Here is a 26,103-nt window from a genome sequence, read left to right on the forward strand (position 1 = left end):
ATGTATTTAACCCCTGCCAGATCTCACAAACTCCGGGAGAAGAGCCCGCCGTTTTAGGGGGCGGGGCCTATTCTCCTCAGCACACGGCGCCATTTTCCTGCTCAGCTCTGCTGTGAGGAAGGCTCCCAGGCTCTCCCCTGCACTGCACTACAGAAACAGGGTTAAAACAGAGAGGGGGGGCACTTATTTGGCGATATGATTACATATGTGAAAATGCTATAAGGGAAAACACTTGTATAAGGGGTTGTCCCTGTATAATTATAGCGTTTTTGGTGTGTGCTGGCAAACTCTCCCTCTGTCTCCCCAAAGGGCTAGTGGGGTCCTGTCCTCTATCAGAGCATTCCCTGTGTGTGTGCTGTGTCGGTACGTGTGTGTCGACATATAGGAGGACGATGTTGGTGAGGAGGCGGAGCAAATTGCCTGTATTGGTGATGTCACACTCTAGGGAGTCGACACCGGAATGGATGGCTTATTTAGGAATTACGTGATAATGTCAACACGATGCAAGGTCGGTTGACGACATGAGACGGCCGGCAAACAAATTAGTACCTGTCCAGGCGTCTCAGACACCGTCAGGGGCTTGTAAAAACGCCCATTTACCTCAGTTGGTCGACACAGACACGGACACTGACTTCAGTGTCGACGGTGAAGAAACAAACGTATTTTCCTTTAGGACCACACGTTACATGTTAAGGGCAATGAAGGAGGTGTTACATATTTCTGATACTACAAGTACCACAAATAAGGGTATTATGTAGGGTGGGAATAATCTACTTGTAGTTTTTCCTGAATCAGATAAATTAAAGTGTGTGATGATACGTGGGTTTCCTCCGATAGAAAATTATTGGAGGTATACCCTTTCCCGCCAGAAGTGAGGGCGAGTTGGGAAACACACCTTAGGGTGGATAAGGCGCTCACACGCTTATAAAAACAAGTGGCGTTACCGTCTCCAGATACGGCCGCCCTCAAGGAGCCAGCTGATAGGAAGCTGAAAAATATCCTAAAAAGTATATACACACATACTGGTGTTATACTACGACCAGCAATCGCCTCAGCCTGGATGTGCAGCGCTGGGGGGGCTTGGTCGGATTTCCTGACTGAAAATATTGATACCCTTGACAGGAACAATATTTTATTGACTATAGAGCATTTTAAGGATGCATTTCTATATATGCGAGATGCGCAGAGGGATATTTGCATTCTGGCATCAAGAGTAGATGTGATGTCCATATCTGCCAGACGATGTTTATAGACACGACAGTGGTCAGGTGATGCAGATTCCAGACGGCACATGGAAGTATTGCCGTATAAAGGGGCGGTCCATCGGACCTGGTGGCCATGGCAACAGCTGGAAAATCCACTTTTGTTACCCCAAGTCACATCTCAGCAGAAAAGGACACAGTCTTTTCAGTCTGTCCTTTCGTACCCATAAAGGCAGGCGGGCAAAAGGCCAGTCATATCTGCCCAGGGTTAGAGGAAAGGGAAGAAGACTGCAGCAGGCAGCCCATTCCCAGGAACAGAGGTCCTCCACAGCTTCTGCCAAGTCCGCAGCATGACGCTGGGGCCATACAAGCGGACTCAGGTGCGGTGGGGGGTCATCTCAAGAGTTTCAGCACGCAGTGGGCTCACTCGCAAGTGGACTCCTGGATCCTACACGTAGTATCCCAGGTGTACATTGGAAATTCGAGACGTCTTCCCCTCACAAGTTCCTGAAGTCTGCTTTACCAACGTCTCCCTCCGACAGGGAGGCAGTATTGGGAAAAAATTCACAGGCTGTATTCCCAGCAGGTGATAATCAAAGTACCCCTCCTACAACAAGGGAAGGGGTATTATTCCACACTATATTGTGGTACTGAAGCCAAACGGCTCGGTGAGATCTAAAAGATTTGAACAATTACATACAAGGGTTCAAATCAAGATGGAGTCACTCAGAGCAGTGATAGCGAACCAGGACGATATGGTGTCACTGGATATCAGGGACGCTTACCTACATGTCCAAATTTTGCCCTTCTCACCAAGGGTATCTCAGGTTCGTGGTACAGAACTGTCACTATCAGTTCAGACGCTGCCGTTTGGATTGTCCACGGCACCCCGGGTCTTTACCATGGTAATGGCCGAAATGATGATTCTTCCTAAAAGAAATATGGACGCTTTCCTGATAAGGGCAAGGTCCAGAGAACAGTTGGCGGTCGGAGTAGCACTATCTCAAGTAGTTCTACGACAGCACGAGTGGTTTCTAAATATTCCAAAATCGCAGCTTTTCCGACGACACGTCTAATGTTCCTAGGAATGATTCTGGACACAGTCCAGAAAAGGATGTTTTCTCCCGGAGAAGAAGGCCAGGGAGTTATCCGAGCTAGTCAGGAACCTCCTAAAACCAGGAAAAGTATCAGTGCATCATTGCACAAGGGTCCTGTGAAAAATGGTGGTTTCTTACAAAGCGATCCCATTCGGTAGATTTCACGCAAGAACCTTTCAGTGGAATCTGCTGGGAAAATGGTCCGGATCGCATCTTCAGATGCATCAGCGGATAACCCTGTCTCCAAGGACAAGGGTGTTTTCTTCTGCGGTGGCTGCAGAGTGCTCATCTATGAAAGGGCCGCAGATTCGACATTCAGGACTGGGTCCTGGTGACCACGGATGCCAGCCTGAGTGGCTGGGGAGCAGTCACACAAGGAAAAAATTTCCAGGGAGTGTGATCAAGTCTGGAGACTTCTCTCCACATAAATATACTGGAGCTAAGGGCAATTTACAAGGCTCTAAGCTTAGCAAGACCTCTGCTTCAAGGTCAGCCGGTATTGATCCAGTGGGACAACATCACGGCAGTCGCCCACGTAAACAGACAGGGCGGCACATGAAGCAGGAGGGAAATGGCAGAAACTGCAAGGATTCTTCGCTGGGCGAAAAATCATGTGATAACACTCTCAGCAGTGTTAATTCCGGGAGTGGAAAACTGGGAAGCAGACTTCCTCAGCAGGCATAACCTCCACCCGGGAGAGCGGGGACTTCAGCGGGAAGTCTTCCACATGATTGTAAACCGTTGGGAAAAACCAAAGGTGGACATGATGGCGTCCCGCCTGAACAAAAAACTAGACAGATATTGCGCCAGGTCAAGGGACCCTCAGGCAATAGCGGTGGACGCTCTGGTAACACTGTGGGTGTACCAGTCAGGGTATGTGTTCCCTCCTATGCATCTCATACCAAAAGTACTGAGAATCATAAGAAGGAGATGAGTAAGAACGATACTCGTGGTTCCGGATGGGTCAAGAAGGACCCGGAACTTCAAGAGATGCTCACGGAAGAACCGTGGCCTCTACCTTTAAGAGAGGACCTGCTCCAGCAGGGGCCTTGTCTGTTCCAAGACTTGCTGCGTTTGACGGCATGGCAGTTGAACGCCGAATCCTGAAAGGGCATTCCAGATGAAGTCATCCCTACCCTGGTCGAAGCCAGGAAGGATGTAATCGCAAAACATTTTCACCGCATTGGGCGAAAATATGTTGCGTGGTGTGAGGCCAAGAAGGTCCCTACAGAGGAATTCCAACTGGGTCGTTTCCTACATTTCCTGAAAACAGGACTGTCTATGGGCCTAAAATTAGGGTCCATTAAGGTTAAAATTTCGACCCTGTCGAATTTCTTCCAGAAAGAACTGGCTTCAGTGCCTGAAGTTCAGACGTTTGTAAAAGGGGTACTGCATATACAGCCTCCTTTTGTGCCCCCAGTGGCACCTTGGGATCTCAATGTTGTTTTGAGTTTCCTAAAGTCACATTGGTTGGATCCACTCACCACTGTGGAATTAAAATATTTCACATGGAAGGTGAAGATTCTATTAGCCCTGGCTTCAGCCAGGCGTGTGTCAGAATGGGCGGCTTTATCATATAAAAGCCCTTACTTAATTTTTTATTCTGACAGGGCAGAATTGAAGACTCGTCCTCAATTTCTCCTTAAGGTGTTTTCTGCTTTTCACATGAACCAACCTATTGTGGTACCTGCGGCTACTAGGGACTTGGAGGACTCCAAGTTACTTGACGTTGTCAGGGCCCTGAAAATATTTGTTTCCAGGACGACTGGAGTCAGAAAATCTGACTCGCTGTTTAGCCTGTATGCACCCAACAAGATGGGTGTTCCTGCTTCTAAGCAGACGATTGCTCGCTGGATTTGTAGTACAATTCAGCTTGCACATTCTGTGGCAGGCTTGCCACAGCCAAAATCAGTAAAAGCCCATTCCACAAGGAAGTGGGCTCATCTTGGGCGGCTGCCCGAGGGGTCTCGGCTTTACAACTTTGCAGAGCTGCTACTTGGTCAGGGGCACACCCTGACTGAGGAGGACCTGGAGTTCTCTCTTTCGGTGCTGCAGAGTCATCCGCACTCTCCCGCCCGTTTGGGAGCTTTGGTATAATCCCCATGGTCCTGACGGAGTCCCCAGCATCCACTTAGGACGTTAGAGAAAATAAGAATTTACTTACCGATAATTCTATTTCTCGTAGTCCGTAGTGGATGCTGGGCGCCCATCCCAAGTGCGGATTGTCTGCAATACTTGTACATAGTTATTGTTACAAAAATCGGGTTATTCTTGTTGTGAGCCATCTTTTCAGAGGCTCCTTCGTTGTTATCATACTGTTAACTGGGTTCAGATCACAGGTTGTACGGTGTGATTGGTGTGGCTGGTATGAGTCTTACCCGGGATTCAATATCCTTCCTTATTATGCACGCTCGTCCGGGCACAGTATCCTAACTGAGGCTTGGAGGAGGGTCATAGGGGGAGGAGCCAGTGCACACCACCTGATCCTAAAGCTTTTATTATTGTGCCCTGTCTCCTGCGGAGCCGCTAAACCCCATGGTCCTGACGGAGTCCCCAGCATCCACTACGGACTACGAGAAATAGAATTATCGGTAAGTAAATTCTTATTTTTATGGTGGCCTACCAGTGTGTGGTATAGAAGGTCGACTTGCAATGGTCAACAGGTGCAAAATGTGAACAGTGGTTAAGGTCGACATGAAAATGGTCGACACAAGTTTTTTTGGGGCAAATATTTTATATTTCATTTTATGTGACCACCATCAGTACAAACGTAGACCCTCGCCACTCTTCTGACACAGATTACTATTCCCAATCTATGTCCACGTGGTCAGTAAATTAAGCGAATATTGGGAACAAGTGAAAAGCTCAAAAAAAGCGTCGGCCATATGTGTGTTGACCATTGTAATATCGACCTTTTGAACCTGTTGACCTATTGACTGTTTATCTAGAGTACATTATAGAGCCATCATCCAGATACCGCTACCCTTCCCTAGTGTTCTGTTCGCGAGAGATCTCATTTTTGGGGGATGTCACACATGCGCAGTGTGGCCCTGCAGGAGCCATACAGTATAGTATCAGGACTAGGCCACTGACATGTTTTAAGTGGCCTCTTAGACATTTGGGGGGATTTATTAATTTGTTTTAAAGGGTTTTCATGTCTAATTGTTAGAGCGGTTTCTGCTTTCATAGTGATCAATGCATTTATGTTGCACTGTAGTCTACTGGATTCCATTTAATTTCCATAACGCTAGTGACAGATTAGTAGATTGCAGGTTCTCCATTGTAGGTAAGCCAGTGAAACACTAGTGCTAATGCAGAGTGAGATTCCGTTAGCGATATTGCACAGTGTGTATGCCCGCCGTCAGGCGGCCCGGGCTGGGAGGGGACACACTAGGCAGTGTCGCTCACTGAGCACATCGCCTAGTGTGTACCCTCCTTTCTGCTGCGGGGTACACTGGGCTCCACAAGGAATTACATCGGGGTGTAGAGTAGGATCTTGATCCGAGGCACCAACAGGCTCAAAGCTTTTGACTGTTCCCAAGATGCACAGCGCCGCCTCCTCTATAACCCCGCCTCCATGCCAGTGAGCTTAGTTTGTAAGTTGGTGCCTTGCAGTATGCAGGCACTTTACAGGTGGCTGCCTTAAGCAGCATTTTTCAAAGTAATTATACAGAGACTGAACAGTGGATTCTGTTTGAAGACTTCAAGGGCTGCTGCTGGTAAAGTCTGAAACTTTTCAGCGTGCAGCTCCATCACCCCCAGCGGCGCTGTATACTCTCGCGCCGGAGTTGTCTGGTGACTGTAGCGGAGACGGAGGCTTCTTCTTCTAACTGTGAGTCACACACACGCGCCGTTTCCGGGATCGCGGGGCCGCAGACAAAGGGGGAGGTAAGGGGCTCCTGTGCCGCACTTTACCGCAATCCAACGCGGCCGTAGGAGGCGGGCCGCTCGTGCGCTGGCATTGATTACTGGGCCGCTTGCTCCACTAGCCACCAGGGTATTATTCAGGGCACAGGTCAGGGGGATTTAGTATAATTCCCCCGTTTTATATTCTGCCTGCACACCCGGTGGGGATGCCAGCAGGGAGAGCAGATCGGACCTGAGGCCCCAGCCCCAGGGCGCCATATCTATAATGTTCCCGCCCTGGAGCTGCCTCCTTCTCCTTCACTCCTGGTCAACGGCCATTTCAGCTTGAGCCTTGCTGTTCCTGGGATTGCTGGGGCAAATCCTCCTCTGTGGAACCGCCTGACTGCCAGTGCTGTGCTTCCTACATGACACTTGAGTATTCTACCTGTCACTGGGACTGTGTTAGTTAAGAAAGAGTGCATACCTTCAGGGTTGTGTGGTACAAACACCTTGTGCTATACATCCAGTGCTTACTGTGTTTGTTATATCTATTGTTATCACATGTAGCCATACTGAGTATTACTTTGTATTGCTAGTCCTGTGCAGTTTATGGTACATAGGCCCTCATTCCGAGTTGATCGCTCGCTAGCTGCTTTTAGCAGCAGTTCACATGCTAAGCCGCCGCCCTCTGGGAGTGTATCTTAGCTTAGCAGAAGTGCGACCGAAAGGATCGCAGAGCTGATGCAAAAATGTTTTCAAGCAGTTTCTAAGTAGCTGCAGACCTACTCCTACCTTACGATCACTTCAGTCTATTTAGTTCCTGCTTTGACATCACAAGCACGCCCTGCGTTCGGCCAGCCACTCCCCCGTTTCCCCAGGCACGCCTGCGTTTGTATTTGACACGCCTGTGTTTTTAAGCACACTCCCGGAAAACGGTCAGTTACCTCCCAGAAACGCCCCTTTCCTGTCAATCACTCAGCGATCAGCAGAGCGACTGAAAAGCGTCGCTCGACCTCGTGTGAAACTGCATAGTTTTTTGTGAAAGTACGTTGTGCGTGCGTACTGCGGCCCATACACATGCGCAGAAATGTCGATTTTTTTTTTTTTTTGCATGATCGCTAATATCTGCATGGTACATTTTTGACTATATATCTGTGTGTGTGCATGTAGCTGCTGCGTGGTTGCCTTATTGCAGGGTATTTCACTCAGCATGCTATTCCTATATTGCTATACCTGAGGGGGCCAAGTGTTTCAGGTTTTTGCTATTTTCAATGTAGAATTATATCACAAAATATACTGTCGGGGTATTTTTGCTTGTGATTTATAGTCGCCATATATTCTATATATATATTGAACCTCCGGTCTGTGCCGTCTGAGTGTTCTTGCTAGGTATAGTGCTGCTACACCTTGTACCGGGTTGCCCATTACTGTGCACATAGTTATGTCTGCTACACGTGGCAACTATGTTGGGGCCTCTCCCACACTGCGTGGTAGTGAGGCCGCTGACGCAACAGAGGATAATTTAGCAGCTGAGAGTTCAGGTTCAGGGGGTTCATTACACCCCAGTGGGTCAGTAGCGCTTGGGGCATCACAGGATCCGCCTTGGGCTACATTCTCCACATTGCTAAGCACACTTGTGACTAAATTGACGCCCCCTGTGTGACCACCTGTGCCACTGCAGCAGTTTATGGTCCCTGCTATGAATCCGCCATGGGCGGATCAGCTTTCCACTCAGCTGCAGCATTTGAACTGATCTATGACTAAGTCTCACTCTCGCCTGCCTAAGACCAAGTGGTCTTCTAAATGGGCCATTACCTCCTCCCAATCCACGGCTTTAACCAACACGTCCTCTGAGGAGGAAGGTGCATATACTGACCCCGATGACGCTGACGTTTCAGATGGGGAAGGAAAGTCATCCGTGGATGTCCCGGATTTGATTGAGGCGATTCGGCTCATTCTTCAAGTGTCTGATGATTCTGAGCCTGAAACTGTCTCCAAGAAACCGGATAGGTTTAAACGTAAGAAGGTGGTTAAACAGGTTTTACCCTTCTCTAAACACCTGGTTGACATATGTCAGGAATCCTGGGAAAATCCGGGGACAAAGTTTACACCGAATAAGAGACTGTTGGCTCGCTATCCTCTCTCTACGGAGGTGTGTAAAAATTGGGAAACCCCTCCACCTGTTGATTCTCATGTGGCGCGTGTGGTTGTTTCCTCTGCTCTGCCGGTAACTACCGTCACCTCTCTGAAGGAACCGACGGATAGACGTGTGGAGGGCTGTTTAAAAGCGATTTATACCCTAAAGTGGGCTGTGCATAGACCAACGATTGCAGTGACTTGGGCTGCTGAAGCTGTTGAGGCGTGGGCTCAGGAACTCGAGGCGGAACTGTCTGCCGACGCATCTGAGCATGCTCGACAGTATCTTTCATATATTGCCACGGCTTCTTTGTACCTTAAGGAGGCGGCCTCCGATGCCGGGGTTCTCGCGGCCAAGGCTGCTACTGCATCCGTCTTGGCCAGACGTATCCTTTGGTTGAGATCCTGGTTGGTGGATTTGGATTCCAAGAAAACCCTGGAGGTGCTTCCTTTCAAAGGAGACATTCTCTTTGGAGAAGACCTAAATAAGATTGTGACTTATCTGGCTACGGCTAAAACTACTTGCCTACCTAGTACGGCTCCTTCTGCACAGAAGGCTTAAAGTACTTTCCCTCGGCCCTTTTGTACTCCAGATAAAGCAAAACGTCAGGCGTACCCAAAGCAAGCTCGTGCTTCCAGACCAAACAAGCCCAAACCAAAGCATGCCTGGGCTGCCCGTCAGCCAGCTTCCAAAACTGACAAGCCTACCGCATGACGGGGGGATGGTGACTTCTAGGTTTTGCCCAGGAATGGTTGAAAACTACTTCAGATAACAGGGCGAGGGAAGTCGTCGCTCGAGGTTACGCCATACCTTTCAAGAATCGTCCCCCGCAGCGGTTTTGCCTGACAGATGTGCCTCTAGATCCGGCAAAAGCAAACACGTTGCACTCAGTGGTACATTCCCTCCTGGTCACAGGAGTGGTGGTACAGGTGCCTCTGGCTCAGAGAGGCAAGGGGTACTATTCCACGCTGTTTCTAGTCCTGAAACCGAACGGATCCTCGCGGCCCATCCTCAATCTGAAGTCCTTGAACAAGCATGTGCGGGTCTCCAAGTTTTGTATGGAAACTCTGCGCTCTATTGTTCTGGCCATGGAGCCTGGGGACTATATGGTCTCCCTGGACATACAGAATGCCTACCTGCATATTCCTATTGCGGTATCTCATCAACAGTACCTGCGGTTTGATTTCGGGCATTACCATTTGGTTTGACAACGGCTCCCCGAGTCTTCACCAAAGTAATGGCGGTCATGACGGCTACTCTCCGCCGTCAAGGGGTCAGGATCCTACCGTACTTAGACGATTTGTTGATCCTGGCAAATTCCCCAGAACTTCTCCTGTGTCATCTCTATCTGACAGTCCAGTGCATGAAAGCCCATGGGTGGCTGATCAACTGGAAGAAATCCTCCCTGGTTCCTGCTCGGAGCATGTTACACCTGGCAGCGTTATTGGACACTCACAACCAACGGTTGTCCCTGTCTCAGGAGAAAGTCCTGAAGCTTCAGGACAGGATTCGATGCTTCCTATCTCGTCCGTAAGTGTCGATACATTCGGCAATGCAAGTGCTGGGTCTCATGGTGTCGGCTTTCGACATGGTGGAGTATGCTCAGTTCCACTCTCGCCCTCTGCAGAAGTCAGTTCTGACCAAGTGGGACGGCCTGCCTCTCTGGATCAGATCTCACATGATCTCATTATCTCCGGAGGTCCGCCTGTCACTGAGTTGGTGGCTGCAGGACCTACGATTGAGCAGGGGCCGTCTCTTCTGGATATCCAACTGCGTCCTTCTGACGACGGATGCCAGTCTGAGAGGTTGGGGTGCGTTGTTGGAACAACACTCTCTTCAGGGTCGGTTGACCAAGGAAGAGTCTCTGCTCCCAATCAATATTCTGGAACTGCGGGCAGTGTTCAACGCGTTGACAATGGCCCAGCATCTAATTCAGAACAGACCTGTTCAAGTACAGTCGGACAACACCACCACGGTGGCGTACATAAATCATCGAAGCCGCATGGCAATGAGGGAAGTATCAAGGATTCTTCAGTGGGCAGAACGCCATCTGCCGGCCATATCAGCAGTGTTCATTCTGGACGTTCTGAATTGGGAGGCGGACTATCTTAGTCGTCAGGACGTGCACGCCGGAGAATGGAACCTACATCCAGAGGTGTTTCAACTTCTTGTGGACAAGTGGGGCCTCCCAGATGTGGCGTCTCGACACAATCACAAGGTTCCGGTCTTCGGAGCAAGGACAAGAGATCCTCAAGCAGCGTTCGTGGATGCTCTGTCAATCCCATGGAACTTTCGGCTGCCGTACGTGTTCCCTCCGGTGTTACTCCTGCCCAGTGTAATACGGAAGTTCAAGCAAGAAGAAAACTACTTCTGCTAGCTCCAGCATGGCCCAGATGGCACTGTTTCTCCGATCTACAGGACCTCTCGCTAGATTGTCCCCTTCTACAACGACCAGACCTCCTCGTTCAGGGCCCTTGTGTTTACCAGGACTTGGCCCATCTGGCTTTGACGGCATGGCTCTTGAGGCTTCCGTCCTGAGGGCCAAGGGTTTTTCTGAGGCGGTCGTTCAAACTATGTTGAAGGCCCGTAAGCCGGCTTCTGCTCGGATTTACCATAGGGTCTGGAATGCTTACTTTACTTGGTATGCGTCGCACAATCAGGACATTTTCAAGTTTAGCACGGCCAAACTGTTGGCCTTCCTACAACAGGGCCTGGACTTAGGCCTGCGTCTGGCCTCCCTCAAGGTTCACATTTCTGCCTTGTCGGTTTGGTTTCAGAGAAAGAATGCCACCCTACCTGATGTCCATACATTCACTCAGAGTGTGTTGCGGATTCAGCCTCCTTATGTGCCGCCTGTGGCCCCTTGGGACTTGTTGGTGGTTTTGGAGGCTTTGCAAGTTTCTCAGTTTGAGCCTCTTGCCTCTGCTGACCTTAAGTGGTTTTCCCTTAAGGTCCTTTTCTTGCTGACTATTGCTTCGGCTAGAAGGGTCTCAGACTTGGGTGCCTTGTCCTGCAAGTCTCCTTATTTGATTTTTCACCGTGACCGGCAGATTATTTGCCTAAGGTGGTGTCTTCTTTCCACCTTAACCAGGAGATTGTGGTTCTGGCCTTTAATTCTCCTGATTTGTCTCCCAAAGAACTGTCCTTGGATGTGGTACGGGCTCTCCGTATCTATGTGAAGAGAACTTCCTCCGTAAGGAAATCTGATTCTCTTTTTGTATTGTTTAGTTTTCACAAAAATGACTGGCCTGCTTCCAAGCAGACTCTGGCTAGATGGATTAGAATGGTGATTGCACATGCTTATGTGAAGGCTGGTCTGTCCGCTTCTGCTCACATTAAGGCCCATTCTACTCGGTCTGTTGGACCTTCTTGGGCGGCCCGTCGTGGTGCGACCCTTGAACAATTGTGCAAGGCGGCTACGTGGTCCTCAGTGAACACGTTCATAAGGTTCTATGCCTTCGATACTGCCGCTTCCCAGGATGCTTCCTTTGGACGCAGGGTTCTTGTGCCCGCTACAGTGCGTCCCCTCCCATAAGGAACTGCTTTAGGACATCCCCAATGTCTATCCTTGTGGAGCCCACTGTACCCCGCAGCAGAAAACGAGATTTATGGTAAGAACTTACCTTTGTTAAATCTTTCTGCGAGGTACAATGGGCTCCACAAGGCGCCCACCCTGACGCACTTAGCTTCTTTGGGTTGGTATGACATTAGCTGCTGACACTTCTCCTGTCGTGAGAGTGTGGTGTATGTGGCTACTAACTGTTATCGTCTCTTTTCCTGCTACTGCATTGCGCTGGTTAACTAAAAACTGAGCTCCTGTGCAGGGAGGCGGGGTTATAGAGGAGGCGGCGCTATGCATCTTGGGAACAGTCAAAGCTTTTGAGCCTTTTGGTGCTTCGGATCAAGATCCTACTCTACACCCCAATGTCTATCCTTGTGGAGCCCAGTGTACCTCGCAGAAAGATTTAACAAAGGTAAGTTCTTACCATAAATCTCGTTTTCTTCCCCACTGCTATGTTTGGAGAGGAAAGGAACTGAACTGTACATTTGATAAAGATTGGGAGTGACCCTGGAAATTAGGGGTAATTGATAACTATATTATAGGTGCAGGATATTTTGTTGAAACACAGAACTAAACATGTTGCTTCTGTTTTAGGATTATAGAGCTGTGCCAGCAGTTCCCTCATGGAATTACTGATCAAGTTATCCAGAATGAGATGCCCCAGATTGAAGCAAAGCAGAGAGCTATGGCAATCAACCGCTTACTGTCTGTTGTAAGTGCTATGTGTGCAGTACTACAGCTTTTCCTCATTCGGTCACAAAATGTCATGGCATAAATTCATCTGTAGAATTAACTCGCCACTTTGCTTTTTCTTGCCTGTAACACAGGAACTTTCTGAATGTAAATGTTGTAAAATACTGTCCTTAAAATGTATTACTTAAGCCCTCTTGGAGTCTGTTCAAATTTGCAACATCATATAGAGAGATGGTTAATAAAGTATTCTATAAGGGATATCTTTTACCTTCTAGATACCCCTAGTTGTCGGAAATATGTTGCCTCTCCTGCCTTGTTGTCTTTAGAACTGTGGTCCAAATAAAAGATCCTGGGTTCATATCAGCTATACGCCATATCCGCATTAAATGCGTTCCTTTGTCTCCAGAGTGGGCAATGCTGGACTTTCTTGTGACTGATATTAAGTTACCTTGGATGATAGACAACTTCTTACCATCATTTCTGCTGTAGCAAAGAAATGCATCATTGGTTGCGGCTATCACCACCCTCATTAACGTTGTGTGCTGGGATATAGTCAGACATGAGTGGAGCCTGGCAGTTTAAGGGGGACATGCACTAAGTATTGATTAAAGCTGAGACGTTACCCATGGCAACCAGTCAGTTGCTCTATACTTTTGTTGTATGCAAATTATAAATGTTACGTCAGTGCGGATTGGTTGCCTTGGCAAACTTCTCCACTGGCCCACTTCTCCACTTTTATCACTGTTTAGTACATCTCCCCTTAAATCTGAAAGATTTGAAACGGGTTCCTCCTCCCTCTATACCCCACCTGACCCAGTTTAGTTTAAAGCTGGGTACACACTGGCAGATGTATCGAACGGGTGATATATCACTAGACCGTTGGCAGGTATGTAACACCATTGTGTCTGTGAATGACATCGTTCAGACATCTTGTGTCAGTTGTACAGCACAGCCAATATATCTACAGATATGTTGGCACGTCTGGCTGTGTGTATGGGCGTTCTGTCGACCGCCGGTACACCTGCTGCAGGTACTGCCAGTGAATGATATCTCAACTGGGCGGGCACATTTAAATGCCCGCCCAGGTATGACGTCAGCCATGACACATTGGACGGACGATTGGCAAGTGTATATGCACTTACCAATCGTTAGATAGGTCAGCCAGGTATGTACCCAGCTTAAGTGTCCCCGCTTCCTCTGCTACTTCATCATTGGCTCATTGCTTCCCCCCTCCCACTGTTCTAATTTGCAGTTTTTTATTTTTTTCCTTTATTTTCTTTTGTTAGGATATGGGCATTTGCTATATGTCTTTTTTGTCATTTTATACATTTTCATATACAGGTTGAGTCTCCCTTATCCAAAATGCTTGGGACCAGAGGTACTTTGGATATGGGATTTTTCCGTATTTTGGAATAATTGCATACCATAGTGAGATATCATGGTGATGGGACCTAAATCTAAGCACAGAATGCATTTATGTCTCATATACACCTTATACACACAGCCTGAAGGTAATTTTAGCCAATATTTTTTAGAACTTTGTGCATTAAACAAAGTGTGCCTACATTCACACAATTCATTTATGTTTCATATACACCCTATTCACACAGCCTGAAGGTCATTTAATACAATATTTTTAATAACTTTGTGTATTAAACAAAGTTTGTGTACATTGAGACATCAAAAAACAAAGGTTTCACTATCTCACTCTCACTCAAAAAAGTCCGTATTTCGGAATATTCCGTATTTCGGAATATATGGATATGGGATACTCAACCTGTACTATCAATGTATTACAATTTATGGACATGATATAACTACATTATGTATTGTATAGTGACTGTAACCACTGCTAACAGTTTACTGTATGGTGACTTATTGTGGAATTTCTCTTTCTCTGACGTCCTAAGTGGATGCTGGGACTCCTAGCGGCTCCGCAGGAGACTGGGCACAACTAAAGAAAGCTTTAGGACTACCTGGTGTGCACTGGCTCCTCCCACTATGACCCTCCTCCAGACCTCAGTTAGAATCTTGTGCCCGGCTGAGCTGGATGCACACTAGGGGCTCTCCTGAGCTCCTAGAAAAGAAAGTATATTTTAGGTTTTTTATTTTCAGTGAGATCTGCTGGCAACAGACTCACTGCTACGAGGGACTAAGGGGAGAAGAAGCGAACCTACCTGACTGGAGATAGTTTGGGCTTCTTAGGCTACTGGACACCATTAGCTCCAGAGGGATCGAACACAGGACCCGACCTCGATCGTTCGGTCCCGGAGCCGCGCCGCCGTCCCCCTTACAGAGCCAGAAGCATGAAGATGGTCCTGAAAATCGGCGGCAGAAGACTTCGGTCTTCAACAAGGTAGCGCACAGCACTGCAGCTGTGCGCCATTGCTCCTCATGCACACCTCACACTCCGGTCACTGATGGGTGCAGGGCGCTGGGGGGGGGCGCCCTGAGCAGCAATATTAAACACCTTGGCTGGCAAATCTACACAATATATAGTCATATAGGCTATATATGTGTAAAATACCCCTGCCAGAGATCCATAAAAAAGCGGGAGAAAGTCTGCCGAAAAAGGGGCGGGGCTATCTCCCTCAGCACACTGGCGCCATTTTTTCTTCACAGTGCAGCTGGAAGACAGCTCCCCAGGCTCTCCCCTGTAGTTTTCAGGCTCAAAGGGTTAAAAAGAGAGGGGGGCACTAAATTTAGGCGCAATATTGTGTATACAAGCAGCTATTGGGGAAAAAATCACTCAGTTATAGTGTTAATACCTGCATTATATATAGCTCTGGTGTGTGCTGGCATACTCTCTCTCTGTCTCCCCAAAAGACTTTGTGGGGTCCTGTCCTCAGTCAGAGCACTCGCTGTGTGTGTGCGGTGTGTCGGTACGGCTGTGTTGACATGTTTGAGGAGGAAGGTTATGTGGAGGCGGAGCAGATGCCGATAAATGTGATGTCGCCCCCTGGGGGGCCGACACCAGAGTGGATGGATAGGTGGAAGGTATTTACCGACAGTGTCAACTCCTTACATAAAAGGCTGGATGACGTAACAGCTGTGGGACAGCCGGCTTCTCAGCCCGCGCCTGCCCAGGCGTCTCAAAAGCCATCAGGGGCTCTAAAATGCCTGCTAGCTCAGATGGCAGACACAGATGTCGACACGGATACTGACTGTGTGTGCTGGCATACTCTCTCTCTGTCTCCCCAAAGGACTTTGTGGGGTCCTGTCCTCGTTCAGAGCATTCCCTGTGTGTGTGCGGTGTGTCGGTACGGCTGTGTCGACATGTTTGATGAGGCTTATGTGGAGGCGGAGCAGGGGCCGATAAATGTGATGTCACCCCCTGCGGGGTCGACACCTGAATGGATGGACATGTGGAAGGAATTACGTGACAGTGTCAACTCCTTACATAAAAGGTTTGACGACATAGCAGATGTGGGACAGCCGGCTTCTCAGCTCGTGCCTGCCCAGGCGTCTCAAAAGCCATCAGGGGCTCAAAAACGCCCGCTACCTCAGATGGCAGACACAGATGTCGACACGGAGTATGACTCCAGTGTCGACGAGGTTGAGACATATACACAATCCACTAGGAACATCCGTTGCATGATCTCGGCAATGAAAAATGTGTTACACATTTCTGACATTAACCCAGATACCACAAAAAAAGGGGTTTTATGTTTGGGGAGAAAAAGCAGACAGTGTTTTGTTCCCCCATCAGATGAGTGAATGAAGTGTGTGAAGAAGCGTGGGTTCTCCCGATAAGAAACTGGTAATTTCTAAAAAGTTACTGATGGCGTACCCTTTCCCGCCAGAGGATAGGTCACTTGGGAGATATCCCCTAGGGTGGATAAGGCGCTCACACGTTTGTAAAAAAAGGTGGCACTACCGTCTTAGAATACGGCCACTTTGAAGAAGCCTGCTGAAAAAAAGCAGGAGGCTATCCTGAAGTCTGTATATACACACTCAGGTACTATACTGAGACCTGAAATTGCCTCAGCATGAATAGTGCTGCTGCAGCGTGGTCTATTACCCTGTCAGGACAGGGATACTATTGCTAACCATAGAGCATATTAAAGACGTCGTCTTATATATGAGGGATGCACAGAGGGATATTTGCCGGCTGGCATCCAGAATTAGTGCAATGTCCATTCTGCCAGGAGGGTATTAGGGACCCGGCAGTGGACAGGCGATGCTGACTTTAGAAGGCACATGAAGATTCTGCCTTATAAGGGTGAGGAATTGTTTGGGGATGGTCTCTGGGACCTCGTATCCACAGCAACTGCTGGGAAAGAAAAAAATTTACCTCAAGTTTCCTCACAGCCTAAGAAAGCACCGTATTATAAGGTACAGTCCTTTCGGCTTCAGAAAAGCAAGCGGGTCAAAGGCGCTTCCTTTCTGCACAGAGACAAGGGAAGAGGGAAAAAGCTGCACCAGACGGCCAGTTCCCAGGATCAAAAATCTTCCCCCGCTTCCTCTGAGTCCACCGCATGACGCTGGGGCTCCACAGGTGGAGCCAGGTGCGGTGGGGGCGCGTCTCGGGAACTTCAGCGACCAGTGGGCTCGCTCACAGGTGGATCCCTGGGTTCTGCAAGTAGTATCACAGGGATACAAGCTGGAGTTCGAGGCGACTCCCCCTCGCCGTTACCTCAAATCAGCCTTGTCTGCTGCCCTCGAGGAGAGGTAGTACTGGCGGCAATTCACAAGCTGTACTTCCAGCAGGTGAAAATCTAGGTACCCCTCCTTCAACAAGGCCGGGGTTACTATTCCACAATGTTTGTGGTACCGAAACCAGACGGTTCGGTGAGACCCATTCTAAAATTGAAATCCTTGAACACTTATATACGAAGGTTCAAGTTCAAAATGGAATCGCTCAGGGCGGTTACTGCAAGCCTGGACGAAGGGGATTACATGGTATCACTGGACATCGAGGATGCTTACCTGCATGTCCCCATTTACCCTCCTCACCAGGAGTACCTCAAAATTGTGGTACAGGACTGTCATTACCAATTCCAGACGTTGCCGTTGGTCTGTCCCCGGCACCGAGGGTATTTACCAAGGTAATGGCCGAAATGATGATACTCCTTCGAAAAAAGGGAGTTATAATTATCCCGTACTTGGACGATCTCCTTATAAAGGCGAGGTCCAGGGAGCAGTTGTTCGTCGGAGTAGCACTATCTCGGGAAGTGCTACAACAGCACGGCTGGATTCTGAATATTCCAAAGTCGCAGCTGGTTCCTACGACGCGTTTACTGTTCCTGGGTATGGTTCTGGACACAGAACAGGAAAAAGGGTTTCTCCCGGAGGAGAAGGCCAAGGAGTTGTCATCTCTAGTCAGAGACCTCCTAATACAAATACAGGTGTCGGTGCATTAATGCACGCGAGTCCTGGGAGAGATGGTAGCTTCTTACGAAGAAATTCCATTCGGCAGGTTCCATGCAAGGATCTTCCAGTGGGATCTGTTGGACAAGTGGTCCGGGTCGCATCTTCAGATGCATCGGCTGATAACCCTGTCTCCAAGGGCCAGGGTGTCGCTGTTGTGGTGGCTGCAGAGTACTCATCTTCTAGAGGGCCGCAGATTCGGCATACAGGACTGGGTCCTGGTGACCACGGATGCCAGCCTTCGAGGCTGGGGGGCAGTCACACAGGGAAGAAACTTCCAGGGACTGTGGTCAAGTCACGAGACTTCCCTACACATAGATATTCTGGGACTAAGGGCCATTCACAATGCCCTAAGTCAGGCTAGACCCCTGCTTCAACACCAGCCGGTGATGATCCAGTCAGACAACATCACGGCGGTCGCCCATGTAAACCAGTAGGGCGGCACAAGAAGCAGGATTTTCCGATGGGCGGAAAATCATGTGTTAGCACTGTCAGCAGTGTTCATTCCCGGAGTGGACAACTGGGAAGCAGACTTTCTCAGCAGGCACGACCTCCACCCGGGAGAGTGGGGACTTCATCCAGAAGTCTTCAAAATGATTGTACACCATTGGGAAAGGCCACAGGTGGACATGATGGCGTCCCGCCTCAACAAAAAGCTAAAAAGATTTTGCGCCAGGTCAAGGGACCCTCAGGCGATAGCTGTGGACGCTCTGGTAACACCGTGGGTGTACCAGTTGGTGTATGTGTTCCTTCCTTTGCCTCTCATACCCAAGGTACTGAGAATACTAAGAAGGAGAGGAGTAAGAACTATACTCGTGGTTCCGGATTGGCCAAGAAGAGCTTGGTACCCAGAACTTCAAGAAATTATCTCAGAGGACCCATGGCCTCTGCCGCTCAGACAGGACCTGCTGCAGCAGGGGCCCTGCCTGTTCCAAGGCTTACCACGGCTGTGTTTGACGGCATGGCAGTTGAACACCGGATCCTAAAGGAAAAAGGCATTCCGGAGGAAGTCATTCCTACGCTGATTAAGGCTAGGAAAGATGTGATCGCAAAATATTATCACCGAATATGGCAAAAATATGTTGCTTAGTGTGAGGCCAGGAAGGCCCCAACGGAGGAATTTCAACTGGGTCGATTTCTGCACTTCCTACAGTCAGGAGTGACTACGGGCTTAAAATTGGGTTCCATTAAGGTCCAGATTTCGGCTCTGTACATTTAATTCCAAAAAAGAACTGGCTTCACTGCCTGAAGTTCAGACTTTTGTTAAGGGAGTGCTGCATATTCAGCCCCCGTTTGTGCCTCTAGTGGCACCGTGGGATCTCAACGTGGTGTTGGATTTCCTGAAGTCGCATTGGGTTGAGCCACTTAAATCCGTAGAGCTAAAATACCTCACGTGGAAAGTGGTCATGCTGTTGGCCTTGGCGTCGGCCAGGCGTGTATCAGAATTGGCGGCTTTGTCATGCAAAAGCCCTTATCTGATTTTCGTATGGATGGGGTGGAATGGGGTGGAATTGAGGACTCGTTCCCAATTCCTTCCTAAGGTGGTATCAGCTTTTCATGTGAACCAACCTATTGTGGTGCCTGCGGCTACGTGGGACTTGGAGGACTCCAAGTTACTGGACGTAGTCTGGGCCCTGAAAATATGTTTCCAGGACGGCTGGAGTCAGGAAAACTGACTCGCTATTTATCCTGTATGCACCCAACAAGCTGGGTGCTCCTGCTTCAAAGCAGACTATTGCTCGCTGGATCTGTAGTACGATTCAACTTGCACATTCTGCGGCTGGACTGCCGCATCCTAAATCAGTGAAAGCCCATTCCACGAGGAAGGTGGGCTCTTCTTGGGCGGCTGCCCGAGGGGTCTCGGCTTTACAACTTTGCCGAGCAGCTACTTGGTCGGGGTCAAACACATTTGCTAAATTCTACAAGTTTGACACCCTGGCTGAGGAGGACCTAGAGTTGCCCATTCGGTGCTGCAGAGTCATCCGCACTCTCCCGCCCGTTTGGGAGCTTTGGTATAATCCCCATGGTCCTTACGGAGTCCCAGCATCCACTTAGGACGTCAGAGAAAATAAGATTTTACTCACCGGTAAATCTATTTCTCGTAGTCCGTAGTGGATGCTGGGCGCCCATCCCAAGTGCGGATTGTCTGCAATACTTGTATATAGTTATTGCCTAACTAAAGGGTTATTGTTATGAGCCATCTGTAGTGAGGCTTAGTTATATTTCATACTGTTAACTGGGTATAATATCACGAGTTATACGGTGTGATTGGTGTGGCTGGTATGAGTCTTACCCGGGATTCAAAATCCTTTTCCTATTGTCAGCTCTTCCGGGCACAGTATCCTAACTGAGGTCTGGAGGAGGGTCATAGTGGGAGGACCCAGTGCACACCAGGTAGTCCTAAAGCTTTTTTTAGTTGTGCCCAGTCTCCTGCGGAGCCGCTATTCCCCATGGTCCTTACGGAGTCCCAGCATCCACTACGGACTACGAGAAATAGATTTACCGGTGAGTAAAATCTTATTTTTATCGCTTATGCCCATTGATTTTATTTATTTCTTTATTTGTATTTATTTTATGGTTGTTTACTACAGATATATATAAAAACGAAATACATCCCACATGTTGCATTAACTATATTTAATAGATAGAAATGGGATCTGCTGACAGATTATGGGTGGTAATAGAGTGGAAGCAGCCATTTGTGTGATGTGAATATATCCATGGGAATGCAGCCAGTCTATATACTAGGATCATCTCGCTGGTTCCTAGTAAATTGGTAAATTGCAGTCTCAGAAATATTGTAACAGAACACTAAATGGCCACTTTGTGTAGGCACTTTAATAATTATATCTTCATATGATTGACTTTTGTAACTTTTTAATATTGTTTGTATCTCACATTGTCTGTACTCTGCTGTTTCATTACCACTAAAGGGTCAGCTGGATATCCTTAGAAGCGGCACAGGCCTTCTGTACAGGTTGAAGGACACACAGACTGCCGGGTGAGGATTGTTTTCTGGACTTTAGAGACCAATATGTTGTGCTCCATCATCAACTTTGATGCCAGAAGTTATTAGTCCACATGGTCAAGTAGAAGACAACATTCAACTGTTGCACTTTGTTCTGTGTTTTATGCACCCATCCTGTTTGCAAATGATTCTGCAATTTTATGCATTATTTTGCATTTATTTGCCTCTATTACATAAAAATATTTTTTTTATTGAACAGAATTGACAACAGTTCTGCAAGCAGTTGGCTATGCTAACCATTCCCAATGTTCTCTCTCTTCCTCTTCTTTTTGGTTTACAGTAAAATGAAGGGGTCTGACAACCAGGAAAAATTAGTTTACCAGATTATTGAGGATGCGGGCAATAAAGGTATGTTTTGTTCCTGCCATTTGTTTTATCGGTTCATTTTTCCCTACACTCTTAACTCTGCATATGCTGCGCACTGACCAAAACAAGGTATTACGTCCTTCTGCACATGGCTATAGAAAGCAAGCACTGGGTGCTCATGTAACATGTGCCTACAGCGTTTAATAAACTTTCTCCAGGGCAAAATAAAGATAAATCGACCCCTTTATGTATAATGTATAAGTCCAAACCGCTTGTGTGTTTCTACCACTGGGACTTCACAGTGGAGAACAGCACTTTGTTACGTATAGGTACAGTATAGCTGCAAAGAGGTTTTCTCTTTCCTATAGTACACCTTTTTAATGTTCAAGTAGTTCTTTCCGATGAGCAGGCTGTCCAAATATGGCTTGCAGGACAGATAATAAGTTGTGCACCCTGGATATAGAGAAATGACATTAACCCAAATAAAGGCTTATTCAGATCAATATGAAAGAATCGGTATGTATTACCGAGAGGCGGGATGCTGGCTGCCCATATCCCAACAGTGGCATCCCGTCTGCCAGAATGCCATCAGCAGGGCGAGCACAGAGAGTCCCCTTGTGGGCTTGGTGGCTCGCTGTGCTCACCACAGGATCTATTCCCACTCTATGGGTGTCTTGGACACCGATGAGTGGGAATAGCCCTGCTGCGCCGGGATTCTGGGGCTGCATCCTGATCGCCGGGATCCCAACAGCCAGCAAATTGACTGCATACCATATGAAAAGGCATCTAGAAATATGTTACTAATAGTTTTCATATATAAATAGCATTTCAGCTGCATTACCATCTACTGAACAAATGTCACTAATGTGGCCCTCTCCTTAGCCCCAGAAACAATGTTTCTTTAAAAGCCCCCTGGGCTTATCCCAGGGGGATAAGATGATAAGCGGGAGTTAAAACAATGTGCCGTTAAGAGATTGGTAATTTAATCTGATTTGCGCTTTCTGTGGGTGATAATTCCTTTTATGCATTTTTGTATACTTACCTTCAGCACCCTAGTAAATGGGCTGACTCATAGTTGTACGGTACGCTGCAGTTGTGCAAGGATGTACAACTAAACTGCATCGGTCGCAGCCATCAGACATCTCAGTAAATCTAACTCAGACTGTCCTTTAGAACTCCTGAGCCCGTGCCAGCAAATTGTATCAGCATATCAGTCATACTGCGGCTTGAGGGCACTGTATGTGATCTTGCAGGACCTGTTGTGCACATACTCAGAACAGGCCTTGCGTATGCACAGTCCACCCACCATCGGAGTTGTACACAAACCATCTGGCCCAATATGTGTATAATGGCCTTAGTGGGTTGAGCATATGCAGTTTGAGACAGCATAATGCACATATATGGATGTACTGGCTTACACATGCACATTAGGGCTGCGTTCTGACAGCTACCTCTTGTACCAGCATATGCTGATGTCATACAGAGGAACGCAGGTCAACGGAGGGATCCGTTGCCGATGTCAGAGCGTTTGATACATTCCAGAGCTATCAAATACTGTACCGCTGCGATACATGACCGTACCCGATGTGTCCTACTGTAGGGTAAAACAGCTGTATGTAGCAGGTCTTCATGCTCCAGATAGGGGGATAGGCTCACTAATAATTTATTTTCTTTGGGGTATTGAAGCTTTAATAGTGATTCCTCCACTGCTCTTCTCTCTTCCAAGAATCTAAATTACTATATTAAGGTTATGTTAGTACTGTCCAATTTTATTTGTTTGAGGGAAATCTAGTATTTTGTTCCACTGGTGTATAAATAATTTTAGGACATGACTGATTTCCTCTAGGTATATGGAGCAGAGATATACGATACAAAAGTAATCTTCCTCTCACTGAGATCAACAAAATCCTGAAGAACATGGAAAGCAAGAAACTGATTAAAGCTGTCAAATCAGTAGCGGTATGGTGTTCATTATACTGTGCTTTATGCAGAGCTGGAAAGATGTGTTGCTTTGATATATAAAAAATAAATAAACTCAAATTGCAAATATTCTCTTGCTTTTTGCATGGTAGCTTCAGTTAGGCTTTGAGGTTCTTGCTGGCATACCTCTGTGGTGGTGGAACCTTACTGTACACTAAAAGATTAAAGGGATATTTCACTAAAAAGGATTTAGGTAGAGATCTATTATACCTTATAAAAAGGTATACTCTTATAATGGTGGCAGTCAAAATTTTGCCATTGTGAATATGCAGCTGGTATTCAGCATTACTTATTTTGCGGTGAGCTTCAGCAATGTCTGCCTCCCCAGCTGTCTCCTCCGCTCTGTTGCTTGCAGCCTAACACTACAAGCGACGGGCTTCTGAGTCGTACGCATGCGCGGCGGCCAGTCTGCTCATGTGCAGGGATCCAGCAAAGCCCAGAAGTCTTCACTGAAGCCGGAAAGGCAGCACTGGGTCCCCATTGCCGGCATTGGGAACCATAACGCTCTCTCCATCTATAGCTGACAAGAGTGGTACAGGGGCAGACAACTGTAAACTTAAGTGTACCACTATTTGCTGAAAACTGAAAGGAGGACATAACACCTTTTAACGAGTGCTAAAGGGATAATGTATTGTTGATTAATGGTATCCTCGGAGATGCCTGCCACCTCCTTCTTTATCATATGTTTGACCTTTATATGTTGACCACACCCCACACGCTGTTTGCTGTTATACCATACAATAACTTATTGTATTAAAACGGATTTAGAATGCCTCCGTTTATTGACAGGAGAGGGCTGGGGAAAAAGAAGGCAAATACTGGAACTGTACTAAACAGTAAGATTTCAAAACCGGTTCGGTATCTCCATAAAGGAAGTCTGGTGATGTTTTAAAGTTTAATGTTTTGCCCGGAAGTTTCCCTTACTCACATTAATAAGGTTTCTCTGACGTCCTAAGTGGATGCTGGGACTCCGTAAGGACCATGGGGAATAGCGGCTCCGCAGGAGACTGGGCACAACTAAAGAAAGCTTTAGGACTACCTGGTGTGCACTGGCTCCTCCCACTATGACCCTCCTCCAGACCTCAGTTAGAATCTTGTGCCCGGCTGAGCTGGATGCACACTAGGGGCTCTCCTGAGCTCCTAGAAAGAAAGTATATTTTAGGTTTTTTATTTTACAGTGAGATCTGCTGGCAACAGACTCACTGCAGCGAGGGACTAAGGGGAGAAGAAGCGAACCTACCTGACTGGAGATAGTTTGGGCTTCTTAGGCTACTGGACTCCATTAGCTCCAGAGGGATCGAACACAGGACCCGACCTCGATCGTTCGGTCCCGGAGCCTCGCCGCCGTCCCCCTTACAGAGCCAGAAGCAAGAAGTGGTCCGGAAAATCGGCGGCAGAAGACCTCGGTCTTCAACAAGGTAGCGCACAGCACTGCAGCTGTGCGCCATTGCTCCTCATGCACACCTCACACTCCGGTCACTGATGGGTGCAGGGCGCTGGGGGGGGGGGCGCCCTGAGCAGCAATATAAACACCTTGGCTGGCAAATCATCACAATATATAGTCCCAGGGCTATATATGTGATAAATTACCCCTGCCAGAATCCATGAAAAAAGCGGGAGAAAAGTCCGCCGAAAAAGGGGCGGGGCTATCTCCCTCAGCACACTGGCGCCATTTTTTCTTCACAGTGCAGCTGGAAGACAGCTCCCCTGTAGTTTTCAGGCTCAAAGGGTTAAAAAGAGAGGGGGGGCACTAAATTTAGGCGCAATATGTGTATACAAGCAGCTATCGGGGGAAAAATCACTCAGTTATAGTGTTAATCCCTGCATTATATAGCGCTCTGGTGTGTGCTGGCATACTCTCTCTCTGTCTCCCCAAAGGACTTTGTGGGGTCCTGTCCTCAGTCAGAGCATTCCCTGTGTGTGTGCGGTGTGTCGGTACGGCTGTGTCGACATGTTGGATGAGGAAGGTTACGTGGAGGCGGAGCAGAGGCCGATAAATGGGATGTCGCCCCCTGTGGGGCCGACACCAGAGTGGATGGGATAGGTGGAAGGTATTAACCGACAATGTCGACTCCTTCCATAAAAGGCTGGATGACGTAACAGCTGTGGGACAGCCGGCTTCTCAGCCCGCGCCTGCCCAGGCGTCTCAAAGGCCATCAGGGGCTCAAAAAACGCCCGTTACCTCAGATGGCAGACACAGATGTCGACACGGAGTCTGACTCCAGTGTCGACGAGGTTGAGATGTATACACAATCCACTAGGAACATCCGTTGCATGATCTCGGCAATGAAAAATGTTTTACACATTTCTGACATGAACCCAAGTACCACATAAAAGGGGTTTTATGTTTGGGGAGAAAAAGCAGCCAGTGTTTTGTTCCCCCATCAGATGAGTGAATGAAGTATGTAAAGAAGCGTGGGTTCTCCCGATAAGAAACTGGTAATTTCTAAAAAGTTACTGCTGGCGTACCCTTTCCCGCCAGAGGATAGGTCACGTTGGGAGATATCCCCTAGGGTGGATAAGACGCTCACACGTTTGTCAAAAAAAAAAAAAAAAAAAAAAAAGGTGGCACTGCCGTCTTAGGATACGGCCACTTTGAAGGAGTCTGCCGATAAAAAGCAGGAGGCTATCCTGAAGTCTGTATATACACACTCAGGTACTATACTGAGACCTGCAATTGCCTCAGCATGAATAGTGCTGCTGCAGCGTGGTCTGATACCCTGTCAGATAATATTAATACCCTAGACAGGGATAATATTTTGCTAACATAGAGCATATTAAAGACGTTGTCTTATATATGAGGGATGCACAGAGGGATATTTGCCGGCTGGCATCCAGAATTAATGCAATGTCCATTCTGCCAGGAGGGTATTAGAGACCCG

General features: G+C 47.8%; 1 protein-coding gene across 2 annotated transcripts in view; it reads left to right on the forward strand.

Moving 5' to 3' along the window:
- POLR3F (RNA polymerase III subunit F) overlaps positions 1-26,103 on the forward strand; it is a 77,125-nt gene that overhangs the window by 1,548 nt on the left and 49,474 nt on the right. For both annotated transcript variants that reach the window (XM_063918150.1, XM_063918149.1), the window contains exons 2-5: positions 12,439-12,556; positions 20,841-20,908; positions 21,216-21,283; positions 23,088-23,200. In XM_063918150.1, the coding sequence (XP_063774220.1) occupies positions 12,439-12,556; positions 20,841-20,908; positions 21,216-21,283; positions 23,088-23,200 (367 nt within the window). The remainder of the gene's footprint in view (positions 1-12,438; positions 12,557-20,840; positions 20,909-21,215; positions 21,284-23,087; positions 23,201-26,103) is intronic.

This window comes from Pseudophryne corroboree, chromosome 4 (genome assembly GCF_028390025.1).
Source record: "Pseudophryne corroboree isolate aPseCor3 chromosome 4, aPseCor3.hap2, whole genome shotgun sequence".
Taxonomy (NCBI): domain Eukaryota; kingdom Metazoa; phylum Chordata; class Amphibia; order Anura; family Myobatrachidae; genus Pseudophryne; species Pseudophryne corroboree.